At 41.9% G+C, this 21,896-nt stretch overlaps 1 protein-coding gene across 2 annotated transcripts in view; it reads right to left on the bottom strand.

Moving 5' to 3' along the window:
• XYLT1 (xylosyltransferase 1) overlaps positions 1-21,896 on the bottom strand; it is a gene marked incomplete at its 5' end in the record, with an annotated part of 209,410 nt that overhangs the window by 89,107 nt on the left and 98,407 nt on the right. For both annotated transcript variants that reach the window (XM_082313143.1, XM_082313142.1), the window contains one exon: positions 16,673-17,204. In XM_082313143.1, the coding sequence (XP_082169269.1) occupies positions 16,673-17,204 (532 nt within the window). The remainder of the gene's footprint in view (positions 1-16,672; positions 17,205-21,896) is intronic.

The following is a 21,896-nucleotide window of genomic DNA, read 5'->3' as shown; positions in this document are numbered from 1 at the left end:
AGTCAACTAGTATGGAAAGAGTTAATATTATGTTACATGAAGAAGTATTTAAAAATAACAATTACACCTGACACTATAATTACATTGCCCTAGTGTATAATCCCAAAAGAACAGAGAGACCTTTTGCCAAAGGTGATTTGAGTGTTAATACGAAACCCACCGTGTGCTCATTTTAATTACATATGTGCCTGCTGAGAACATATGATAGAGTCCAAAAAGCTAATTCATTGTCAGCATGACAGCAGGAACTAATATTAAATCTTGCACACCAAGTAAGTTTTCCAGATTACCAATTACCACGCAAAAATAGGACACATTGCAAATGTGGTAATCAGCATGAAAGTAAAATGCGAACAAAATATTGCTAAATAGAGCTCAACTCTGAGCCAGCAGTGGGTATCAGAAATCTCCAAAGAGTTCATCCTTCCTCTTCAAAAGCAGCAGCATTCAGTTGGTCTAACTCTAACCCCACTTACACTAGGCTTGCACTGACTTTCACCGTGTTGATCCTCGCCGGCACTGTAATAAAGTGGCAATACTGTTGTCTATAAACCTCATTAGTTAGTTAAAGTACACACTTCAATTGCTAATTCTCTTTAGCAGTATATAACAGCACTTCAAAGCAGATTTGAGTTGTGGGTTGGTTTTTTTTCCTTTTTATACTTAGCCTTAATTTTTCTGCATTTCAAAGATACTACTGAGTGTTTCTGTGTTCTGTTCTCACGAGTCCCTGACAGGTTTCTGGCACTGAAATCATGTTAAGAGTCAGTTTATACCTCTTAACCCACACCAGCATGCTAACATGCATTTTGATTTACTTTTAATTATGGACATATTCATGCATCAGTATTTTCTAAAGAAAGTGCCTGGAGTATGAAGAGGGGAACCGAGAGTCAACGCGCACTGACGAGCTAACCCTGGGGAAACGAGACATAAACACAAATTTGAAGGCAGCGGAGACCCAGGCAATACTTCTAACTGCATCTTAACCTGCCTTTTTGTTGCTTTACTGATGCATTATTAATTAATAACTACTGAGCCTTCCCAACAGAGCGTTTTAAATAACAGTTGAATTTCTTTATGGATGATTATGAATCATAGAAGTATGTCTGCATGTTCAAAGCAATAAACAAGCTCAGATAGGGAGCCTGAACTGCTGGGGAAACTGCTCTTTGAAGCTTGAAGTTTTAGGGATGCTAAATGCCTACTGCATAGTATTACGCAATTTCCAGTCTAGCTTAAGCCAATTAATCTGAAGAAATGTAGGATTTTCAGCATTTTGCCTCAGCATAGGCAAATGCTGTTCAAAAGGAAGATGATGGCATTTTAGAAAAGCTGCAGGGTCAGTTAGGTTCATTATTTATCCAAATGAAGTTATGGCAATTTAGGCCAGCTAACAATTATCATTTTCAGTTCTCAACTAAGATAATGAAAAGAAAATTGCCAAATCACAATTATTTCTACTCAAGATTTATGCAAATGATGAAATGTCTGATCAGATTTGAAATGTATTGTTCAGGGATGATACAAGGTTTTTACATTCTGCTTGAATTCTAGATAAACTCTGAAAGTTTTGAAGGTTTATTCAGGGCAGCTTTGTGCTATTGCAGCTGGATACTTTCAGATACAGGTTGAAATAAATTTGTAATGCTTGAAGATGAAAACTCATTTGGCTATCCTGTTTATCCATAGGATAATTTTTTCCATCTCTACCTCAACAAATAAAAAGCCTCCTACTAGTCAAAGAAAATTCCAGCATTAGTGTTCAACAATACCGCTGCCTTTAAAGCAGAAAGGAACTTGCACTTCCCATTCACTCTTCACTAGGTTTAGTTACCATCTGAATAAGGATTTCCCCCCCCCCCCCCCCCCCCATTTACTGTGCTTAATATTTCTTTCTACTGCTTAGGTTGGTACATAGACAACAAAAGGGCAGCTTCAGCTGTGCTTACAGATCCTATTATTGGCCTTCTAGCAAATAATCCAGGCCCTTGCCATATAACACTTGGTAGATGAGAAAAAAAACCCCAAACCAAGTTATCTATACTGTTTGCTGGACAATGCAATACAAAATTATTAACCTGTATTTAGGCAATCTCTAGGCAAGAGAACATATGCGAGAGGACATGCAGGGCAGGGCTCAAGTGCACCAAGGCTTCACAGCACATGGGCTGTTTCCATGGCCATTTGCATGGGGTCCGTCTTATCCACTAGCTCTGAGGCACAAATCCAAATGCCATCCTGTGGTTTTGTTTCCAGCTCTTCCAAGGCCACATGTTTCTTTTCCACTGATCCACCATGTACCGTCTACACCCTGAGCACAAATCAGTCAAAGGCAGGCTTAGTCATCTGAAGCAGATGCTCAATAGGTCTTGGCAGACAAAGTAATTGTGGCCCTTCTCTTCTCTTTGCCTCCAGGAATGAGCCACCCCACAGACCTCTGGAAGGATTTGTGTGCCCTCTGAGGACAGCCAGCATGTGAATGTCAACTCACCCTATTCTGCTCAGTCCTGGTGAAAATTTTTGCTCATCTTTCAAAACAAACAGAATTTGCTCTGAATTCCCCAGACAAACTACTACTCTACTTTTTCTTTGTAATATTTCTTTCTGTCTCCTAATCTTAATTCTTCTGGTTTATGGCTCAGTCCTTCTACAGGGATTCATAGCAAATAGAAAGAATAATATCTTTCCTACTTTCAGATATTAAGATGGATCATTATTCCTCCTGATATGTTAGAAGATATTTATCAGTTTGAGTTATGAGGCCTTTCTGACTGTGAAGATTTAAACATCGATTTAATGCCAACTTAAAGACTCCTAAAAGCGTAGGAGATTGCATTAGATAAATAATTTAACAATAAAAGGTATATCAAGGCAGACATTATTGCAACCTTCGACCAATCAATCACCATTTTCCATGTTTATCCAATTTTCATCTCAAGGCTCTGTACGTCAAATTGCCTAGACATATACTACACAACTGAAATAACTTCATCATTGAATAAAATTGCATAGCCATTAAGATTCTCTAATATCAAGATAGCTGACATTATGTTAAATATTGGCTTCAATTCCGTAGGGTAATAAATTCTGACCTAAATCCAATCTTTCATGAATAGCTGATTCATAATGAAAAATTACTGTTTTGTCACTTTACCTTAGGAAATTTACTGTGGAAACTAATACAGTACCGGGCAGTCTTTGAAATATATGGTAATTAAAAACACAGTTCCCTTCCTAGCCACCCTGAAACAAAGGGAATGGATTTGTTTTGGTGCAAAAATATCAGACATGCTAACAGCTACCAGATCAAGACAGAAAGGTACGATCATGCTTTTCCCAGGTCTCTAACACAGAAGCAACCAATTGATACATTGCACAACTGATACCTCTCACAGTAGCCATCAACCAGTAGCCATCACACGCAAGTCCCTGTACCAGGTCGAAGCTGCTGAGCCGAACAAATAAAAATGGAGGGGAAACATTGCAGAAAACTCTTCCTCTGATTTCACATTTGTGCATCCCTGTGGTGCAAAGCTGGAGAACCGCCGCCAGTGATGTGTTAATAAATTTGTTGAAGGTGCGGTGAGTCAGACTGGACCTACAGCTGGAGTGCTCTCATGCCTGCTCTTATCACCCCAGCAAAACACCAGGGTTTTCAGGGACAGAACTATAGATTTTAGTGCTTAAATTAAGTGACTCCAGAGAAACTCGGTTACCATTTTCCTCCTTAAAGATGCTTTTGTTTGGCAAACTCCTTTAGGGGACTGAGAAAAAGTTATTATTTTGTAACAAAATTATTTCCAAGTCTCTTGATAAACAGGATTTTAAAACCACCTAAATACCAAGCTAACAACAATACCACCACACACCATTTTTCCTCTGCATATATTTGCAGTGCAGTTAAGTACCTGTTATCCCTGGTCTGTACATGGCATGATTTGTCTGAAGTGTCCCAACAAGCCTGTAACACATCAAGGAATGAAACCCAAGTTTCCACAGTGCTAGTCTAGGGCTTACTTTCTAGTTAGTGCTTATATGGTTAGTTTATGATATGGCATAATGGAGCATATTCTTGCTGTCACTCTTTAGTTGGGAGCTGTCTAATGACTTCTCTGAGTAATCACATCCCCAGGTGATAATATAATAAATAGACTTTGAAAAATATTCTTTCATCATAGGGACAACAAGAGAATCTTTTTTTTCTTCTTCTTCTTCTAAACAAGACTTCTGCTTGGATGGATTCCAGTATAACTCTCTGAGCCATTTCAAGCTTGCTCTGGGGCTCTGTAATATCACTCTTATTTCTTTCCTAAATTTTTGCAGTCTTCAGCAACAGAAAGCAAACATCATGAAAAACACAAAGATGATCCTGTCTGCATGTTTGGCAAATTATGCCTACAAATGGCCATAAATGATCGAGAGAAATGAAAATGTGTGAACTTGTGAGTTAACTGCAGCCTTTTCATTGTAAACGATGGAGTTCAATCTAATGAGATTTCTTATTAGGAAGATCCAGAAGTGGACCATTTTGAATAGATCTCCTTTTTGCTGACTAGGTAAAGAACGCCAGAGGTGTCTGAAGCCTCCTTATAGTATTCCTCCAGAGCCTGACAGAAGTGATTTTCCCATTTGCTTTTCAGGATCTGCTGGTAGAACATTCTCAGAATCAGAACTGCCATAAAAATGTTCTTATTCCCAAAATACTGAATGGATGTGCTTTGCTTTGGACCATACACTTCCATTGACTGGTAAGACAAGAATCCCCAGCCCTGAATATCTCTTTTCTCTTCTTGATCCTTGCTTGCTCCTGTAGGAGCAAAAGTCTTATTTTTCCTTGGTGATCTTAAAAGTATGGAGACAGAAGCGCATGGAGACATTTTAACACGCACTGATAAAGTAACTGAAATAAGACATCATTTAAGTGAGGTCATCAAAGCTAGTGCAATATATATCAGTTAAACCTCTAGCCCACTTTGCTTTTAATACTTCATGGGAAGCTTGGGTTTGTCTTCACCTCCTGGCAGAAAACGGTAGAATTATTTACAAAAACACATCAGCTCCACGTAGCCTCCCTCTGCTGTGGCTTGGCAAAGCCAGTATGTGTTATGTAGAAGTCTTATTCAACGATTAATCTCAGTAGCTCTATTCACAAGTAATCTCAGCCACACCTCTCATTAGCCATCGGCTTGCTCTGGCAAGGTGGGCAACGGAGCCAGGCTGCGTTCTCTCGTGCAGCTTTGCCTGCTCTAAGGAAGTATATTCTTTACAATGCTTTTGAATAAGCGACCAAAGAACACGACTCTCTCTCTCCGAGAGAATGACTTTGGGATAGATCCTCAAACCTGTTCAGAGACTTACAGATATATTAGTGAAATTCTTTCAGAGCACCTACACCTAGGTCCCATGCAAAAGAGAAAGTACAAATGGGTAAAACATATATTGCAGTAAATTCCTCTTTTAAAATTCCCTTTTCCTCCCTACTATTCAGTAAATTGCCCAGAATGAATCACAGCCCACAAATAGATGGAGAACATGAAAATGTATTGTTCTGTTTAGTCATGCTACTGTTGAGCTCAACAACATTATGCAGCACAGTAACACAAAGCATACACAGAAGCTTTCAGTATAAAAGTAGCACGGTTTAAAATATTCCACCGCAAGGTAATATTCATTGGCTGGATGGATACCTTCATTTCCAATTAAAAACACAGGTGAGTAAGCAGCGAGACTGCTTAAGCTGCTATTTACAGCTGGTCACAGACAAAGGTGCATTCTCACCGGTGATGTGCTTCTCTTACAACTTTTGATTAGTTATACAAATTAATCAAGACTTCAACAAAACACTTCACCATTAGTTTGGGTGAGAAAGTCTCCACAAAAGAGAAGCAGTCACCTTGCAACACAGAGAATGATACAAGCAATTATATTGCAGTTGCACGGAGGGCTGCCTTGAACTTCAGCTGAGTAGCAAGGTTTCCAACAAGTTTTGTAGAAAAAGATCCTTTTGACAGACAGCTTTTTTTTTGTGGTGCTCCCTGACAAGACCTACAACTGTTGCAGACTATCATGCCTCAAGGACAACTGGTCATTAAAATAAGCAAATGCAAGCCGGAGGAATTGGCAAGAAAGTGGGAGATGAGCTCTGCAGATGAGCTTCTTCAAGCTGATCCACACAAAGATGATGTGATTTCTTTACAGTATCATAAAGATTTCATTTTCAAACTCACAAAGCTGGCCCCCAAACCACCAGCATGACAGAGGAAACCATCAGCATGACAGAGGTCAGAAGGGTATCCTACAACAATCTTCCTTTACCATGTGATTCCTCAGGAAATAATGCAAGGTAGGGAGAGCGGTGTCTAAATAAAAGCTTCTGATTCATGAGGACACAGGCTTTTTTTCCTTAACTCCTGGCATCACTCAAAGGCAGCATCCATACTGCCGTTAATAAAAATGTGTGAAGTTGAAGTTTTCGCTGAATTTCACTGCCTGTGGAGAACAACATGGTCCCTCCAAATCACAGCCAGCATGTATATGCAGCAATGATGAACAGGAAACTTGGGTTCAAGTTTGAACCCAGCCTTTATATGCTTACCGATGAGCTTAATATGTACCACCCACTGACAACCTGAATGCACCCACTCTCCTCAGTCCAGACAAAGCACATCGTTGAGAGGTAGAAGGGCCTTTCTTCAAAACTTTTAATGCGCAGAAAAGTTGCAGCAGCAGAGCAGAAGGTGGTGCGGCTGGGGAATGCAGCCACTGGAGTACGGCCAACGCTCTCCTGGCAGCACTGCACGTAGAAGACTGTGTTTTATCACGAGAACAGCAATATGGAGAAATTCTGTTTTAAAAGGCAACAAGTGATTCAGTCCTGCAGAACAAATCCTACAAATTTCACAATTTGAAAGCACATACAATCCCTATTCAAATTATTTTCAATAAACCTCAGAGTTTGAGTTAATAGATAATGATTTTCCTGCAGTATAATTCTGGTTTTTGGCTTAAATCTCCCACCATTCTTACAGTGACATCCACTGGAGGAAGACAGACCAGTAAGCACTGAACCCAAGAGATGGTAGTGATGATTCAGCTTCATTAAGCTGTAGGAGAAAGGACTGAAACATTCTTTGGCCTCTCTGGAGGCTAATGAGAAAACTAGAGAAGAAAAACGATGGACTTTTGCCAAGGACCTTTCCGTAGGGCCAGGACTTTAAAACCTTATTCTATAGTAAAACTGTAAATAGAATACTTCAGAGTTTAACGTGCATTAAACTAAGCCCGATGGTGACAGCAGGAGATACTGGGAGTTGGAAGTACTTCCTTACAAAGGTGCCAATCAGGAATAACTTCTTTGACACAACTAGATGATAAATCAGTGACATATCATGGATATTAAAATAGTGAGAGCGGGGAATCAGGGCTATTCACTTCTAGCACACTCTCAAACTATCAAAGATGAGCATTTATTTGGAAGACTAAATATACATCGAGCAATTTCAAAATCTTTTCCAAGGTTGCTCAGCTACTGATTCTTGTCATTCACTTTTTCTATAGAAGTCATGATTACCCAGGGAGAAAAGACTGATGTTTTAAAACTTCTGCTTAAGAAATATTTGCAACAGAAACAACTAAATTATGGTCTGGAGTCTTAAAATGGCATTAATGTCCTGTAAGATTGGCTTCATGCCTAGACTGTTGGCATTTTAATTCAGAGTAGATTCCTTAAATAACTCTTCCTCATTTCCAAGGAAAGACATTACAAAACAGCCATTGGCCTCATAAAGCCCAGCGACTCCTGAAATACATCAAATAAATGTACACTTTCAAAAACCTGCCTGAAAAGAGGTGTGTTCCCTTTAACTATATACTTAATCCTGTAACAAACTCTGTAAATAGTTAAGGCATCTGTCCCAAGAAGCCACAAAAGAGGAAAATTCTTTGCCCCAGCTCACAAGGAGGAAATTAAATGTCAAGACTTTTCCCCCCAATTATTTTAAAAGTAATACAGTCAGTGCCACTGACTTCAAACCAAACTGTGGCAGCCTCGAGCCACAGCTACTGTGGGATTTCTGGGACATGACACTTCCCCATTCTCAAAATAACAGTTCATCAGCTGTGGATTCCTGTGAAAACACAGGATTACTTTGCTAAGCAATGGTACTTAGAGAAGTGCAATGATTAGAAAGGCAGAGCTGAACTTCTAGTGAGTCAGCTCTGGCAATCTCCTTGTGTCCTTGGTGACATTTTAGGCCTAATCCAAAAAGAAAATCTGAAAGTTGCTGTTGCCTGCTTACAATTAGTACGTAACAATGGCACTCTAACACAGTTTTGTTACGGTTGCAAAGTCAAATTAGGAAAGAAGGTAACATCGATGCTGCTTGTGCAACCTTAACTCAAGCTCAGTTCAGTAGTACTGTGCATTCACATCACACAGCTGTTTGCTTAGCATTGAATAAAAATAAGAGAATTAGATGCTGTGTTCCCTCTTAAAGGTCTGTCCACTAAAATCACTGTAATGAGTCCACCCCTATTTTTACACCTATTTTACATGAAAAAAACCTGTGACTGCCAGTATGGCTCAAGTTTTCCTAACACAAGCGGAGGCTGGGTTTGGTGGTTTTGTTTTGGGTTTGGTTTTGTTTGTTGTTTTTGTTGGTTTTTTTTGTTTGTTTTTTTTTGTTTTGTTTTGTTTTGTTTTTTTATTGTTTCCCCTGCAACCCTACCAGCTCATACCATTGCACCAACAATCTCCTCTAGCCATAGTTGTATTTGATTCTCCCCTCCAACACTGTCCACACGTTTCAGGACGACTGGGAAGCATTAGTGATCACTTAAGTACTTTTCTTTCATCTCTGTACATACACAGTAATCTCTATCAAAATATTCACTGAGCTTCTGCTACCCTCATGCTCCCTTCCCAGGAGGTTTGCAGCAAGGACATACTTAGCCATTATCCTCTCCCACGCTTGCCCACGCTCCCCCTTTAATGCTCCATAAAACGGTATCATTTTCCCAAACAGAGGCTTGGTGAGAACTAGGGCTGCTGACCATAAATTTTCCAGCCCTTCTGCCCTCCATTCCTTGTGTCATGCATTGCTTTCGGCATTTCCTCAGGATGCCATTTGCCAAGATGTTTTTCTGCAAGTCTGCTGCCCTGGCCTGTCAGGGACCAACTCTGCAGCCGCCAGATCCACAGGTGACCAGACAGGCCTAGTGTGGAAAAATGTGACCAGACAGTAGCATCACATGGGAAAAACAGAGGAACATCAGCCTAATTTCATTCTCCCACTTCTAAACTTGCCGATGATCTAGACAGGAATTTTCTGTACTGTATGAAAGGATTAATTGGCACAGACACCCAACACAGTTTTCCCCTCACTGAATTTCTTCTAAAACCAAAGCTGAAACTATGCAAGACAGCGCTGACAGAGCCAGCCTGTGCTCATAATGGCCTTATTTTTGGGAGAAGAATCCCTCAGCTCCGCAATGCCACAAGCTCACCCGTCCCTGAGAAACACCAGTCTCCTGTCCTCTACACTGCAGCTGTCCCCAGAGATGCAGGGAGGTGGTAAAACAATGTCGCCCTGTTTTGGGATGCCACAAGGACATTTCTAGCAATTCTAGCTCCCTTACAAGGTGTACGCAGATCCTCCTTCTGCAAATAAACCTGTCCAGTTTCTGACCCACTGGCCAGATCCAGTTTCTGAGGATAATTCATTCATTTGGCCTCTGCCCAGGGGAACAACTCAGCTGTGAGCAGGGGCAAGCGTTTTGGCAGCTCTTACATCAAGGTTGCCTCATCACTCCCTTCAAATGACCAGAGTGCACTGGTCACCCAACAGCAACGCAGGCAGCCCTACAGTGGGACACGTGCCTGCACATTCAGTCCGGTGACAGGGGCTTATGTGCACTTTGGGTCCTAGCATTTACATGCATTTTTATCCACATAAGTGATATATTCCAGTCCTCATCCATACAATAAGGTAGGGTCCATCTTCAGCCAAAACAATGAACTATCTTTTCATTACTTACATCCTAATTTTAACTATCCAAGCTTGCACATGTGGCCATAATAAAAGTTAATCTGAGAAACACTGGCAACATACATTCTTCCTGAGATCTCATTTTTCTCCTCACAGTGCCACAGCTTCACTGATTTTATTAGAGTTTGTTCTGTTTTACACATGTAAGGGGAGAGGAGAGATGCACCACTTATTTCATGAACTCATTTCACCTAAAATGCAAGTACTGAATCTTGAAACGGCCCTTTATAATGAAAGAAGTGTGGGAAACATGGTTTCCAGAACAGAACACAATCTCTGAACACAGTGTAATTACATCTTAGCATTCTGCAGAATACCAGCGTACGGCTTAAATGCTATTAATTGTAAGCAGTTTTGTTCCACAGGATGTTGTTCGCTGATAACTACTCAGTTAGGGTTATTTCGCAATTAGTCTACTCACAGTAAATTTATTGCAACCGGAGTCATCTGTGGTGCAGCAAATTAAAACACTTGTCTGGGCTGCACGTGCAGTGGCTCTTACATGCTCCTTAAACCATGTATAGCTCACCACAGTAACGTTGTCACACTAACAGATTAAACATACAGAAAAGCAGCATCAGCCAATGTCACTGGGAAACCTGAAACCAGGAGCAGAAGACAAATTTGGGGTTCAATAACCTTTAGATCAAACCCAGTGAGTCCAAAAATGCATTGCCAAAAAACGTGAAAGCTAAACAAAGCCATACGTTTCTATGTCACTGTGTGCATACACATGCATATTGAGCGGATGAAATTCTGTATTTGCTTAGTTACAGCTCCCATTCTTTTAAAATTATATAGAGGATGCTCTCATTTCCATGCCTTGAAGAACCGCTCTGCTCCACCCCGTAAGTATATAGCATCTTAGTGGCTTATCCTCTCCCTTCCTGCAAATCAGACCTCCTTCTGTTGAGTGCTTTGAAGTAGTCAGATAAAAACACTCCAGACATGCAGATTGCTATTACCTGCGCGTACTATTCAGTAAACAGAGCTCCAGAGCCCTTTTGTCTCAGTTTGAAAACCAAAAGAAGGCTGTGTTTTCTAAAATGAAATGGAAAATTTTCTCCTCAGCAGCCTGTAAGAAACTGAAAACTCCTGCTTCAATGTGCCAGAGCAGCATTATCAATAAGCAACCAGGGAGAAAGCAGTCTAATCTGCAAAGAACTCTTTCAGTGCTGATGAATGATGTGGAATGAGGGTAGCTTGATTATTTTTCTACTTTATTTATGAGTTGGGTTTACCCACAGGGATGAAGGTAGCGGAAAACCTGTTTGATTTATAAACTAAGAAAAGACAACAGAAGAGCCAAGGGGAAATAAATCAGGCTCACTTGAGGCTCTCTGCTTTCCTAGGGACTTTTCTTTTGCCAGAACTACGTCTTAGAAAACACCCCTCAAAAAAACCTGTTACATACTTTTGGTCTATCTAGGGCCATAGATCTGGGTCATGTATAAACCCAGTTGGGTAATTAATGATAAGGATTAGGCCAGAGTCTCCCCTGGGGATACGGCAGCCTAGAGAAGCTGGCCCAGAGGAGGACTGATGCAGATACCGCTTGGCACCGTGCCTGTGATGACTCACGGACCCGGTGCCAATGACTACGGAGGAACCGTGCTGCATATCCAGCAAACCTGCAAGGCAAGGGATTCAGAGCCACGAACTACCACAATCCACGTGGGAGTGAAAAGCAGAGAATCTGGGGACTGAATCCAGCCAGCAGGTCAGAAGCTGGGCTTTTTTCACCGCAGAAAGAAGACCGCATGTAGAAGTCACAACTTTAATATGCATGGTGAAATGTGGAGTTCTGTAATTGTAATTGCATTGCTGCCCAATAATCTGGGTAGCAATCTCAGCACTCTGGGGCACAGTGGCCATTCTAAATTGTACTCCTGCCCATGGTAATAAGGGATTCTGCTGGGGGAAATGTGGCACAGATCAGGTCACTTGTGCTTTGTCAGGGAGGAGTTTATCTAGGTACAGCGTGAAGCTTATTTTAGAACCAAGAATTTGCATTGAAACTTCTGCTTCTTCCCAGTACTTCTCTGCAAGACAACGGCCACGTATGATGATGGACAAGGAAGGGAGGCAGCTGGTCCAGGTCCACCAACAGCTTGGGTGAGCAGAAGCAAGTCTGCTTCAGGGACATCAGGGAATCAGTGTCTCTAGTCTGGCCTGTTATAGGACCAGGCTGGAGATGGCCCCAGCAAGGAAACAATCTGCAACATTGTCCACACGTTGCTGAACTCCATATCATGTTTCCTGAGAAGAAATGAACTCCCTAAAACGATGTCTCCCTGTACCCTCTCCCCAACCTGCACAGGACTGGATTTGCCCTTTCCTCATCTAACTTTGTGCTGAACCTACTTTTCCCCTCTTACCCTCACTGGCTGCCTTTCCCCTCAAAACACCCTTCTACAAACTCACAACATTCCCTTCTGAGTGAAGGGTGACTTGCGAGCTGCCCATTGCCCTGATCTCAGCCATGACTTTGGATGAGGCTGCACCTAAAGCCTTGGAGACCAATCCCCTGTTCTGTAGCATTTGTGCCCCATTTTCAGGACCGGCTTGTTGGGAAATCAGCCTGGAACAGGCTGCCCAGGGAAGTGGTTGAGTCTCCATCCCTGGAGGTATTTAAAAGAGGGGTAGATGTGGTGCTTGAGGACATGGTTTAGTGGTGGACTTGGCAGTGCTGGGTTAACGGTTGGACTCGATGATCTTAAGGGTCTTTTCCAACCTTAATGATTCTATGATTCTATGAAATGCCAGCTCACATGCTCTGCAAGTCAGGTAACTGGTAAAGTTGCCATGTCCCATTTTGCTGCTTCAGCAGTGTTGTCTCTCTGCAATGTCCTTAGAGGGACTGCAGCCCGTATCCTCTTGTTCTCATGGAAATAACACCTGCATGTCAAACAGGTAGTAAACATGATGTTCTTGGTTTTAACAATCCTTACTTTTATACACTGAAAATAGTCATATTCGACTTCCTTTGCCTGTTGCCTTTGGAAACAATAAAATACTTAAAAGAAAAAAGAAACAGCTTGTAAGATCCTGTTCCCGTTGATAACCACTCAAGTGAACATACCACTTAACACTTATGACAATCCAGCTGGATGGAGTCATGTCCATGATTGATAGCTACACTTAGCAACTTCGTGGTTTTGATCAGCTGAGACAGGATCCAAGGGGATTAAATGCTGGATGACATCTCAATGGAAACCATAGCACTGGGAACACGTTTGTATGTGGGGATAATGGATGAATCTGCTGCTCCAGTGCATAAATATTTATACTTCACAGCTCTGCTGAAAACAGACAGGAAACTTTTTTCAAACCAAACTGAAGGGAATAGCACTCACATGCTTGAATACATAGACTCAGTCCTCGGATGTCTGACTTTTGCCAACAAATAGCATATAGCTTTTTTGATGCGTAAAGTGGCAAGACCTCTACCTAGACCTCCCCCTACGAGTGACCCTAACAATGGGGTGTCTTACATCCCCAAGAGCTGATGGCCAGTCCTTCACAAACATCTCCTAACCAAGTTCAACTCCTTTAAAGGACCTCTGGAGTTGATGAGGGATGGAGCCAGTCTGTGAGTGAACAGCGGCAGTATTTACGTTCTGCAGTGGGGATGAGAGATCTGAGACCACAACACACTTAAACTCAGACAACGTATCTTTAACAGGTCTGTAATACCTAAGGGACCTACCAAGTTATATACATATAAGGCCTTCCGGCAGGCACTGGGCACCTTCAGTTTTGGGGTTCCTACATGTCTGTCTTGATAGTTCTGGATTTAGACATCTGAGAAGTGACTTCAAAGTCTGGATCTCCTCCCTAGGCCCAATGTCCCAATCTGCTTGTGCATTGATGCCTCCTGCATAAGCAACTCGTGTCCCATTCAGTATGCTGCTGCTTTATCACTTCCCCATAGCAAAGCTCCCAGATCTGCTCTAGAGCAACCCTGTATGTAACACAGGATGTCCAGATTTTCTGCTAAGGAAATCTGGCTGTTGAAGCTGTTAACTTCAGCTGTCAGCATGGGCAGGAGGAAATAACCTTGAGGCAAAGAAAAGTCAACATTTGGCACAAGGATCTGGCTAACTTAAGACATCCCTCAATTATTCTTTTTAAACAAGCATCACTGCCTAAAACAAAAATCTAAATGAAACTCTAGCACCGCAAATCTAAAAATTGTAGCCACAGTCTTTTTACACTTTATTTTTTAATGTGGTATATATCTGTATCTCATGAGTTGTTACTAAATTCGTGTGTATTTTACTATAAATCCACGTTTGGACAACTTCTCCATTTCTCTAGTCATGTTTGTAGCTCTCAGTTTTCCTGGACCTTTCACTGTGTCTTATTACAAAGGAAGCATTTATACCAATGTGCAATGTACATTCATGCTGAAAGGCTTCAAGTGTAAAAGGTGATACTGTTCTTGGTTCTAAGACCATGCTATTATCCTGACTGCTGGGCATATGAGAGAAATTCTGTATTTAAAAAAGAAGCAAGAAGTATTTCTTGAGAAGCCTGTTTTAAAGAATGGCAGTAGTTTAAAACTTCTGGAAAGTCACCCTGCATCCCTGGAAGACAAATTACCAGGCAGGGGATGGAATCATAGAGGTGTGCAAAATTGCACACAGTTGCAGCATGCAACCACGCTGATGACAATACATCTTCCAGCTCTCTCCAGGATATCACTTGCATATTTGCGTATGTGATGCATTTACCCTACACAAGGTATATAGCATTGATGACATTACTAAGATATGTCCTTGATCCCAAAATGTGTAGGACAGTGTCTGCAAGGCGCTGACCTCCATCAGCTTTCTCACAGACCAGCACTGACTCTCCTGTCATTAGAGAAGAGGGAAGGATACCAAAGACATGCTTATCACAGTGGATTCCACCGGTGACACCCCAATGGGACCTCAGGGGCACCCAGGGGTACTCACGGATGCTCAGCCTGTCACTGATGTCTGTTTTTTCTCAATTCTTACCTCTTTTCTGTTCTTTTATCTTCCCTTCAACTTGTGTTGTCTTTGCTGTCCCTCTCCCTGCTTCCCACTGAACACCAAGTCTTCTGCCTGCTCCATTAATTCTTTATCTCCAGTGTTTGCCCACCCAGCTTAACGATTTTGAGTATTACCATGATAAGAAAGGGAGAAAAAACACCAAACGAAAACACATGGTAAAAAACAAAACAAAACAGTCACATATGCACGGGGGTGGGAAATGGGGTGCTCACACAGTTCATCCTGGTAATATGTGTCATCTAAATTAAAAGCCTAAGCTTCCTATTACAGAGAGATGCTCTTGTTTGGAAACATCCTCTGGGGTACCTCCTTTTTTCCACTGTCTGTACAGGGAGTTTAGCCTCCTAATTTAGGCAATAGCAACATGGATCCTCCTCCCTCCCACACTGAAACCACCCAATAGTAACCACTGTTTTAAAATGGTGCAATAAACAAGTAAGCCGTGGGGGTTAGAGGATGCAACTAAATATTCCTAATGAAAGAAACTAAACATCCCCTAATCCCCATGGCTCACCATGTTTACTGTACCATCTCAAAGCAAGACCTATTCTCTTGTTTGTGTAAGTCCCTCTGCACTTTCAGCTTGGACAAAGACATCGGCATATCTTTACATGCATTGGCTGAAGTGCCAATTACAGGTTGAGGACTTTGGACTGCTGTATAAACAAGTGCTGCTGAGGATAATGCTGCTCCTTGATCAATACCTACTTTGATCAACTGATCAATGCTTTTTTTTTTTTAAAAAAAAGGGGGGGGGGGGATGACACTTTACTGTATGGGAAGCTTAGAGCCAAATGAACGGTGGCACATGAAGCACTCTTCCTGAAAAGTCGGAAAAGGTCAGCTCACACGTGCAAATGGACAGCAAACTGAGAGATACCTCATGTATCTGACTGCATGGAGAAACCAACAGCAACAAATCAAAGCTTGGCTTAGGCTAGCAGAGGTAACTGACTCTCTACAACAGTGATTTGGAAAATTACTTTTGCTGATTGAAGAACATTAAAAATAGAAGTGAGCCACAAAATTGGATTTTTCCCCATGCTTTTGGCATTTTTTTTAAATTATACTTCTGATAATTATCTGGGTTATCAAAATGTTTAGCAGTCCTGGTTACTAGCTAGGACTCCACTGTGCCAGAAAAATGGCCATATGGCCATAACAGCAATGCCACTCATTTATCGGTTAGCATAAGGCACCAAAATTCACCATGGCTGTTCCCTGATCCCCAAAAAGCATGCAACTCCTGTACAGAAAAACAAGACTTTGACTACGCTTCTCTGTGTCTGTAGATTAAGAACTAAAAGAAACAGGAGTAGCAGCAGAATACCTAGATCACATAGTGTAATAAAAATCTGGTGGAAGTGAAAAGAAATTCTACAGGAATCTACCAAGGATCTTGTGACATCCATATAACTCCCTGTTTAAAACATCCTCAAACCCTCCCTCGTTTTCACAGACTAAGTACATTAAACATTCCTGCAATAAAGCCATTTTTTGTCATCAGAAGGCCATTTCAATTATACAGAATCCTTCCCCCGAGATACCGTGTTATTTCTCCTTCACCATCTACCAACTTACCCTCCAGCGTACAGAAACGCGTCACCTTCTCCGGCATCAGCTTTCCATGCTTGTGCTGACAATACACCTCTGCGATCTCCTGCCGACACTGCTTAGATTTAGCCCGGGACATTGCTGAGATTGCCTCTTTCCCCGTTACCTCACACTTTGGTGGTTGGTCATATCTCAGTTCAGGGGAGCTGTTTCCACTTTTTTTTAAATGATGCTGTCTGGGAGACCTGTGAATCTCCTTCAAATTGTTGTTGTTGCTGCTGCTGCTGTTTTTTCCAGGGTGATCAATGAATTGCACCACCTCATTGGAGTTCTTCCCCAGCAGCAAGTTCTCCTTCATCTTCTCCTCTTCCAGTTTCTTTCTCAAGTGCTCTTTTTGCTTGCTAAGGGGTTTTTTCACCAGCTCAGACTGGTGTTTTTGCCTCTGAGTCCTGGGAGCAAAGTTACTGTTATCAATATTTTCAAAGTCCTTGGGGACTGAATTTTCATTATTGCTGTCTGTTCGCGTTTTCTCTTTCGGTCGGTGGGAAAAATAGCCATCCTATAAATGGGGAGAAAAATTACACTCAACTTACTAAAAATAGTCACATCCCATGCATTATAAGCATTTCTTACATGAAAACATAAATCAATTACAATCCAATATACTGCAAAAAATCCCCATGTTAGGGTTCATAACAGAAAGAGAGAGGCCTCTGAGCTGCCCAGGTCAGTGCAGACAACCGCTGCCTGCACCTTCATCACCGGTTCAGAGTCCAACCCCCATCTCAGACAGAGCAGGGAGGTTTTACACAGGTTTGTGAGCAATTATTAACTGGAGACTTCACCCTGACACCATTAAAAATCAATGTCAAAACTGACACAGGTGTCAGTGGAGCAAGAGCAGGTCCTTCAATGCTTTCCGTCACTCCTTGTGTTAATGACCGCAGTTTGGTATCCCAGGAACTGCCCCATTCCTCTGCAGAAAGCACCACGTGACTTTACAGCCCAAGCTTTGTTTCAGTGAAGTAACTTTGCTACAAACCAAACCCTTCCTAATGTTGGTTTTTTGAGTCTCTACATAATAAAACTTTGGAGAAGTGTTTCCCACGGGGTGCACTGCAGCTTGCTGCAGGTGGGAAGCTGTGGCAGCAACAAGCTCTGTGTGAGAGGGTGAGCAGCTGCAGACGCTCAGGCTCCCCGGGAGGGTCAGAGCCAGGCTCAGATGTCAGCTCTTAACCAGCATGTTCCTCTTCTCCATGCTGGGCATGCTTTGATAAACACACAGACCATAACGTCGCAACATTTAAAATATATCATATAAAGGAAAAGGAACAGACCATGTAAAATACTTGGCTGATGCACAATAACGCTTTGCTTCATGATTTCATCCCCACCTCCACCTATTACCACAGGAACTCGTCCTAGCCCATCAATAGCAGAGCAAGTGTACAACACCAAAGAAAAAGGAGGATTATCCCAGGGATCCTAGAGCAACAGAGAGCACAGCGATCTGCTCTAGAAGAGATGCGACAGACTAGAGCAAAACCAAGAAGCACTTACATGTGTATGTTACTATCAAATGGGAACCTGTCTGATAGCCGGGGGTGGGTGAGGTTGAGCTACCTTTGCTCCAGCCACAGAAAGTAGTCCTCAGGCTAGTGGGAGACGCAATTTTTAAACCCATGGGACAGGAAATATCTCCATTTATTAAAGTGATCAGTAGCAGATGAAATCAATGGGGAATTGTTATTAAAACATCTGAAGACAGGAGTATAAATATTGATAGACTTCTTGAGTCTGTCCTGTTTGCTTTGCACTGGTGAAAGACCTAACCAAAAATGAGAGGCTGTTAAATGACAGCATCTGCTAAAGATGACTGATGGGAGCCACTCTTAGCACCTATGAACCACATTTTGTATTCAAAACATTTTACCAGCATTAGCTAATTGTTTCTCATACCTCTTCTGTGAGGAACTATTTAACAGTCAGGTTTTGCAGAAGGAGAGGGAGATAACGACTTATCCAAGGCCATGCAGGGAGCGAGTATCACTTTGACCTCTGCAGCTCAGCAATGAGAAACGTTTGCATAGCTTATTCATTAGAAGATGTGGTTCTGTGACTGACTGAAGTGATTCTCTCTCCATGAATATCTCCAGCTTGCAAGTAGCTTTAGCTATCAGACACGGAGGAACGCAGAGAAGTTTTTTAAAAACAAAACAAAACAAAACAATCCCACAAACCAAAATCCAAACATTTTTCAAACAAAATATTTCTAGTTCAGAGAGAACGGTACCTTTTAAAAAAAATTATCTTTCTAATTTTCAAGGGCACACATGAAATCAAATTCTTTTTTCTGTCTTATTTTTTTAAGGAGAAAAAAGAATAGCATTTTTTACAGAATCATAGAATCATTTAGGTTGAAAAAGACCCTTAAGATCATGGATTCCAACTGTTAACGTAACACTATCAAGTCCATCACTAAACCATGTCCTCAAGCACCACATCTACCCTTCTTTTAAATACCTCCACGGATGGGGACTCAACCACTTCCCTGGGCAGCCTGTGCCAGTGCCTGACCGCCCTTTTGGTGAAGAAGTTTTTCCTAACATCCAACCTAAACCTCCCCTGGCGCAGCTTGAGGCAGTTTCCTCTCATCCTATCACTCGTTACTAGGGAGAAGAGACCAACCCCCACCTCGCTACAGCCTCCTTTCAGGCAGTTGTAGAGAGCAAGAAGGTCTCCCCTCAGCCTCCTCTTCTCCAGGCTAAACAACCCCAGCTCCCTCAGCTGCTCCTCACAAGACTTGTTCTCTAGACCCTTCAACCAGCTTCGTTGCTCTTCTTTGGACACCAAAGAGAAAACAAAACAAACAAAAAATAGTTTCAAGACAGTCCTCACTCCCATGAGTGACCAAACTAAAAAAAAAAACAATGCACAATTATTTTCAGAGACCAGCTCCCTTCACTTAATCTGTATCTCCAATGCATCTTCAAAGAAAAAGACCACTCCAAACGCAGCAGCAAGCTGCAAACAGAGCAAGACAAATGTAAGGCTTATTAACATCATACCCAAACCATCTCCAGTGAGGTGCCACTGCTCTGAGACTTCAGATGTTTGATAGTTGTCACAGTCCCTTTGTTGTTCAGCCAACTCCAAAACCTCAGTTTAACTATGCCACTTGTATATTTTGACTTGCTTCATTTTAATGCACTTGGATCTTGGATTTGTATATGTGAAATAGCTGAAACTTTAATAGTTGGGCTGTCACATTTCGTCTAAGCTGGTGCTGGAATTCACCTTTTTACCTCATCAAATAATAAAATGCAAGATGCCCTGCACTCTTGTGCATATATACATATATGTATACATATGCATGTGTGTATATATATGTATATGGTTCTGCATACATATATACAGCTATAGGCCTAATTTAAATTACACTGACCACAAAGAACCAGAACAAACACGCTGCGATTACCCTTTAACGCATATATACTGTTCCCTTTCTGACAGCAGGACACTGTACCAGCCCTCCAACATAGGCAGGAACACACAGAGCTATCTGGAGTTGCAGGTATCTGGATGTATAAATGAGAATAAGTAAATGAGACACAAAAGGCTTGAGGTAAATCTGTGTGGATGGTGCAATCCATAACCACAGAGGGTCCCTTGTCTCTTTCAACTGTTTTGTCCCCCAGTTATACGAAACTTAAATACAAGAGGCATCCAAGATGCTATTAATTCTATTAACATAAATTTTATATCCCAAACACAGCCTGAGCTATTCTTTATAAGTAGTCCTTAAACTTCAACAGGTTAAGTTTGTGAAATATGAAGGATGCTATGAAAGAGCAAGTGTGAACTTCATTTGTTGGGTTTCAACAGCAGCAGTGTGCAGAGAGCTACAGGGACACCACTCCACAGTAATGCAAAGCATCCCTATCATTAGTTTTCATCGTTAATACAGTTTAAAGCACTTTTTATCGGTAACTGAAGCATTCCACCATGCTGCGTCTTAGGGCCAAAATAACCCAGCTGCAACGATGGGGGAAAAAAGAGTCTGTCTTCATTAAACTCTTTCCAAGTTCTCTAAAGGCGATGCCATGATAGGATATTTCTGTGTATCTTGGCAACATTCCCTCTCACAGACTGGCTCTTGCTAAATGATTTTTGTGTAAAAGCTAAAAAAAAAAAAATTAAATCCTAATCTGTACAGCAAATGGCATGTTGATAAAGGAGAAAGGAAGGGAGAGGAAACGTTTGCTCTTGTTGGTTTTTCGTGGTAATTCTTATTACCCACAAACGAGACATTGGCCTGAACCAGAGCGACAGGCGCACACCCTCCCATGTCCTGAGGAGGGCACAGCCCTGCCCCACGCTCTGCCCGCCTGCCCCATCCAAACCTCTCTGTAGCTTGACAAAGCATCAAAGGATGACGTGCGGGCCCATTCCCATTTCAAACAGCATCCGACATGATACTTCTGTGATGTTTCAGTCAGGATCTTGGCTCTCCATATTACCACCCCTGTGCCCATGAGTGGTCGGTCAAGCTGCGCAGCTCCCCTGGGATGGTGGAGGCTGCAGCTCCGGGTGTTTAAGCGGAGCGTTCCCACCAGCTGATGCACTATGCTCGCATAGAGTGGTAGAAAGCCGTGATGAAACCTCAGGAGAAAAAACCAAAGTAAACAGCAGATTTACTGGTGCACAGTTCACCTCTTTAAACTGTTTTCCTCCTTCAAGTGCTTTACCTCCCTCTGGGAAATGCTTTTCCAAGTCTACAGGCTGGAATTTGAAAAGACAAATGAATTTTAAATGCTTCAAAGGCAGACATAAAACTAAGCTCGGCTGTAACTCTTCCCTGCCCGCAGGGACAGTGAACACCATAAAAACCTCCCCGCCACAGAGGACACGCAGTGTCTGCAGAGACATCTCTTTGGGAGGAGCAAGGACTAAAAATAAAGCACAGTCTGTAGAACAACTGTACCAATGAAGAGCTATAGATATACATTGAAAAATAAGGATGTGTAACAAATACCACAGCTGGACAGTCAAATCCAGCCTCACGCAATCCCACACCTGTTGATGCAAGCATTAAATGCCACAAAACCAGAAATCTCCATCCACCTTTAATCTGCATTTCTCTCTCACAGTAACTTTCACCAAAGCCAAGCGTGATTTTTACAGAGTAATGATTTCAAGATAGGATCCAGACGTGACAGCAGAACGTACACATGTTTGCAATGGATATGAA

The sequence above is a fragment of the Platalea leucorodia genome, assembly GCF_965183815.1.
Source record: "Platalea leucorodia genome assembly, chromosome: 5".
In the NCBI taxonomy this organism is placed as follows: Eukaryota; Metazoa; Chordata; class Aves; order Pelecaniformes; family Threskiornithidae; genus Platalea; species Platalea leucorodia.
Note: the sequence above shows the minus strand (reverse complement) of the source record. Positions and strands in the feature narration are given on the sequence as shown.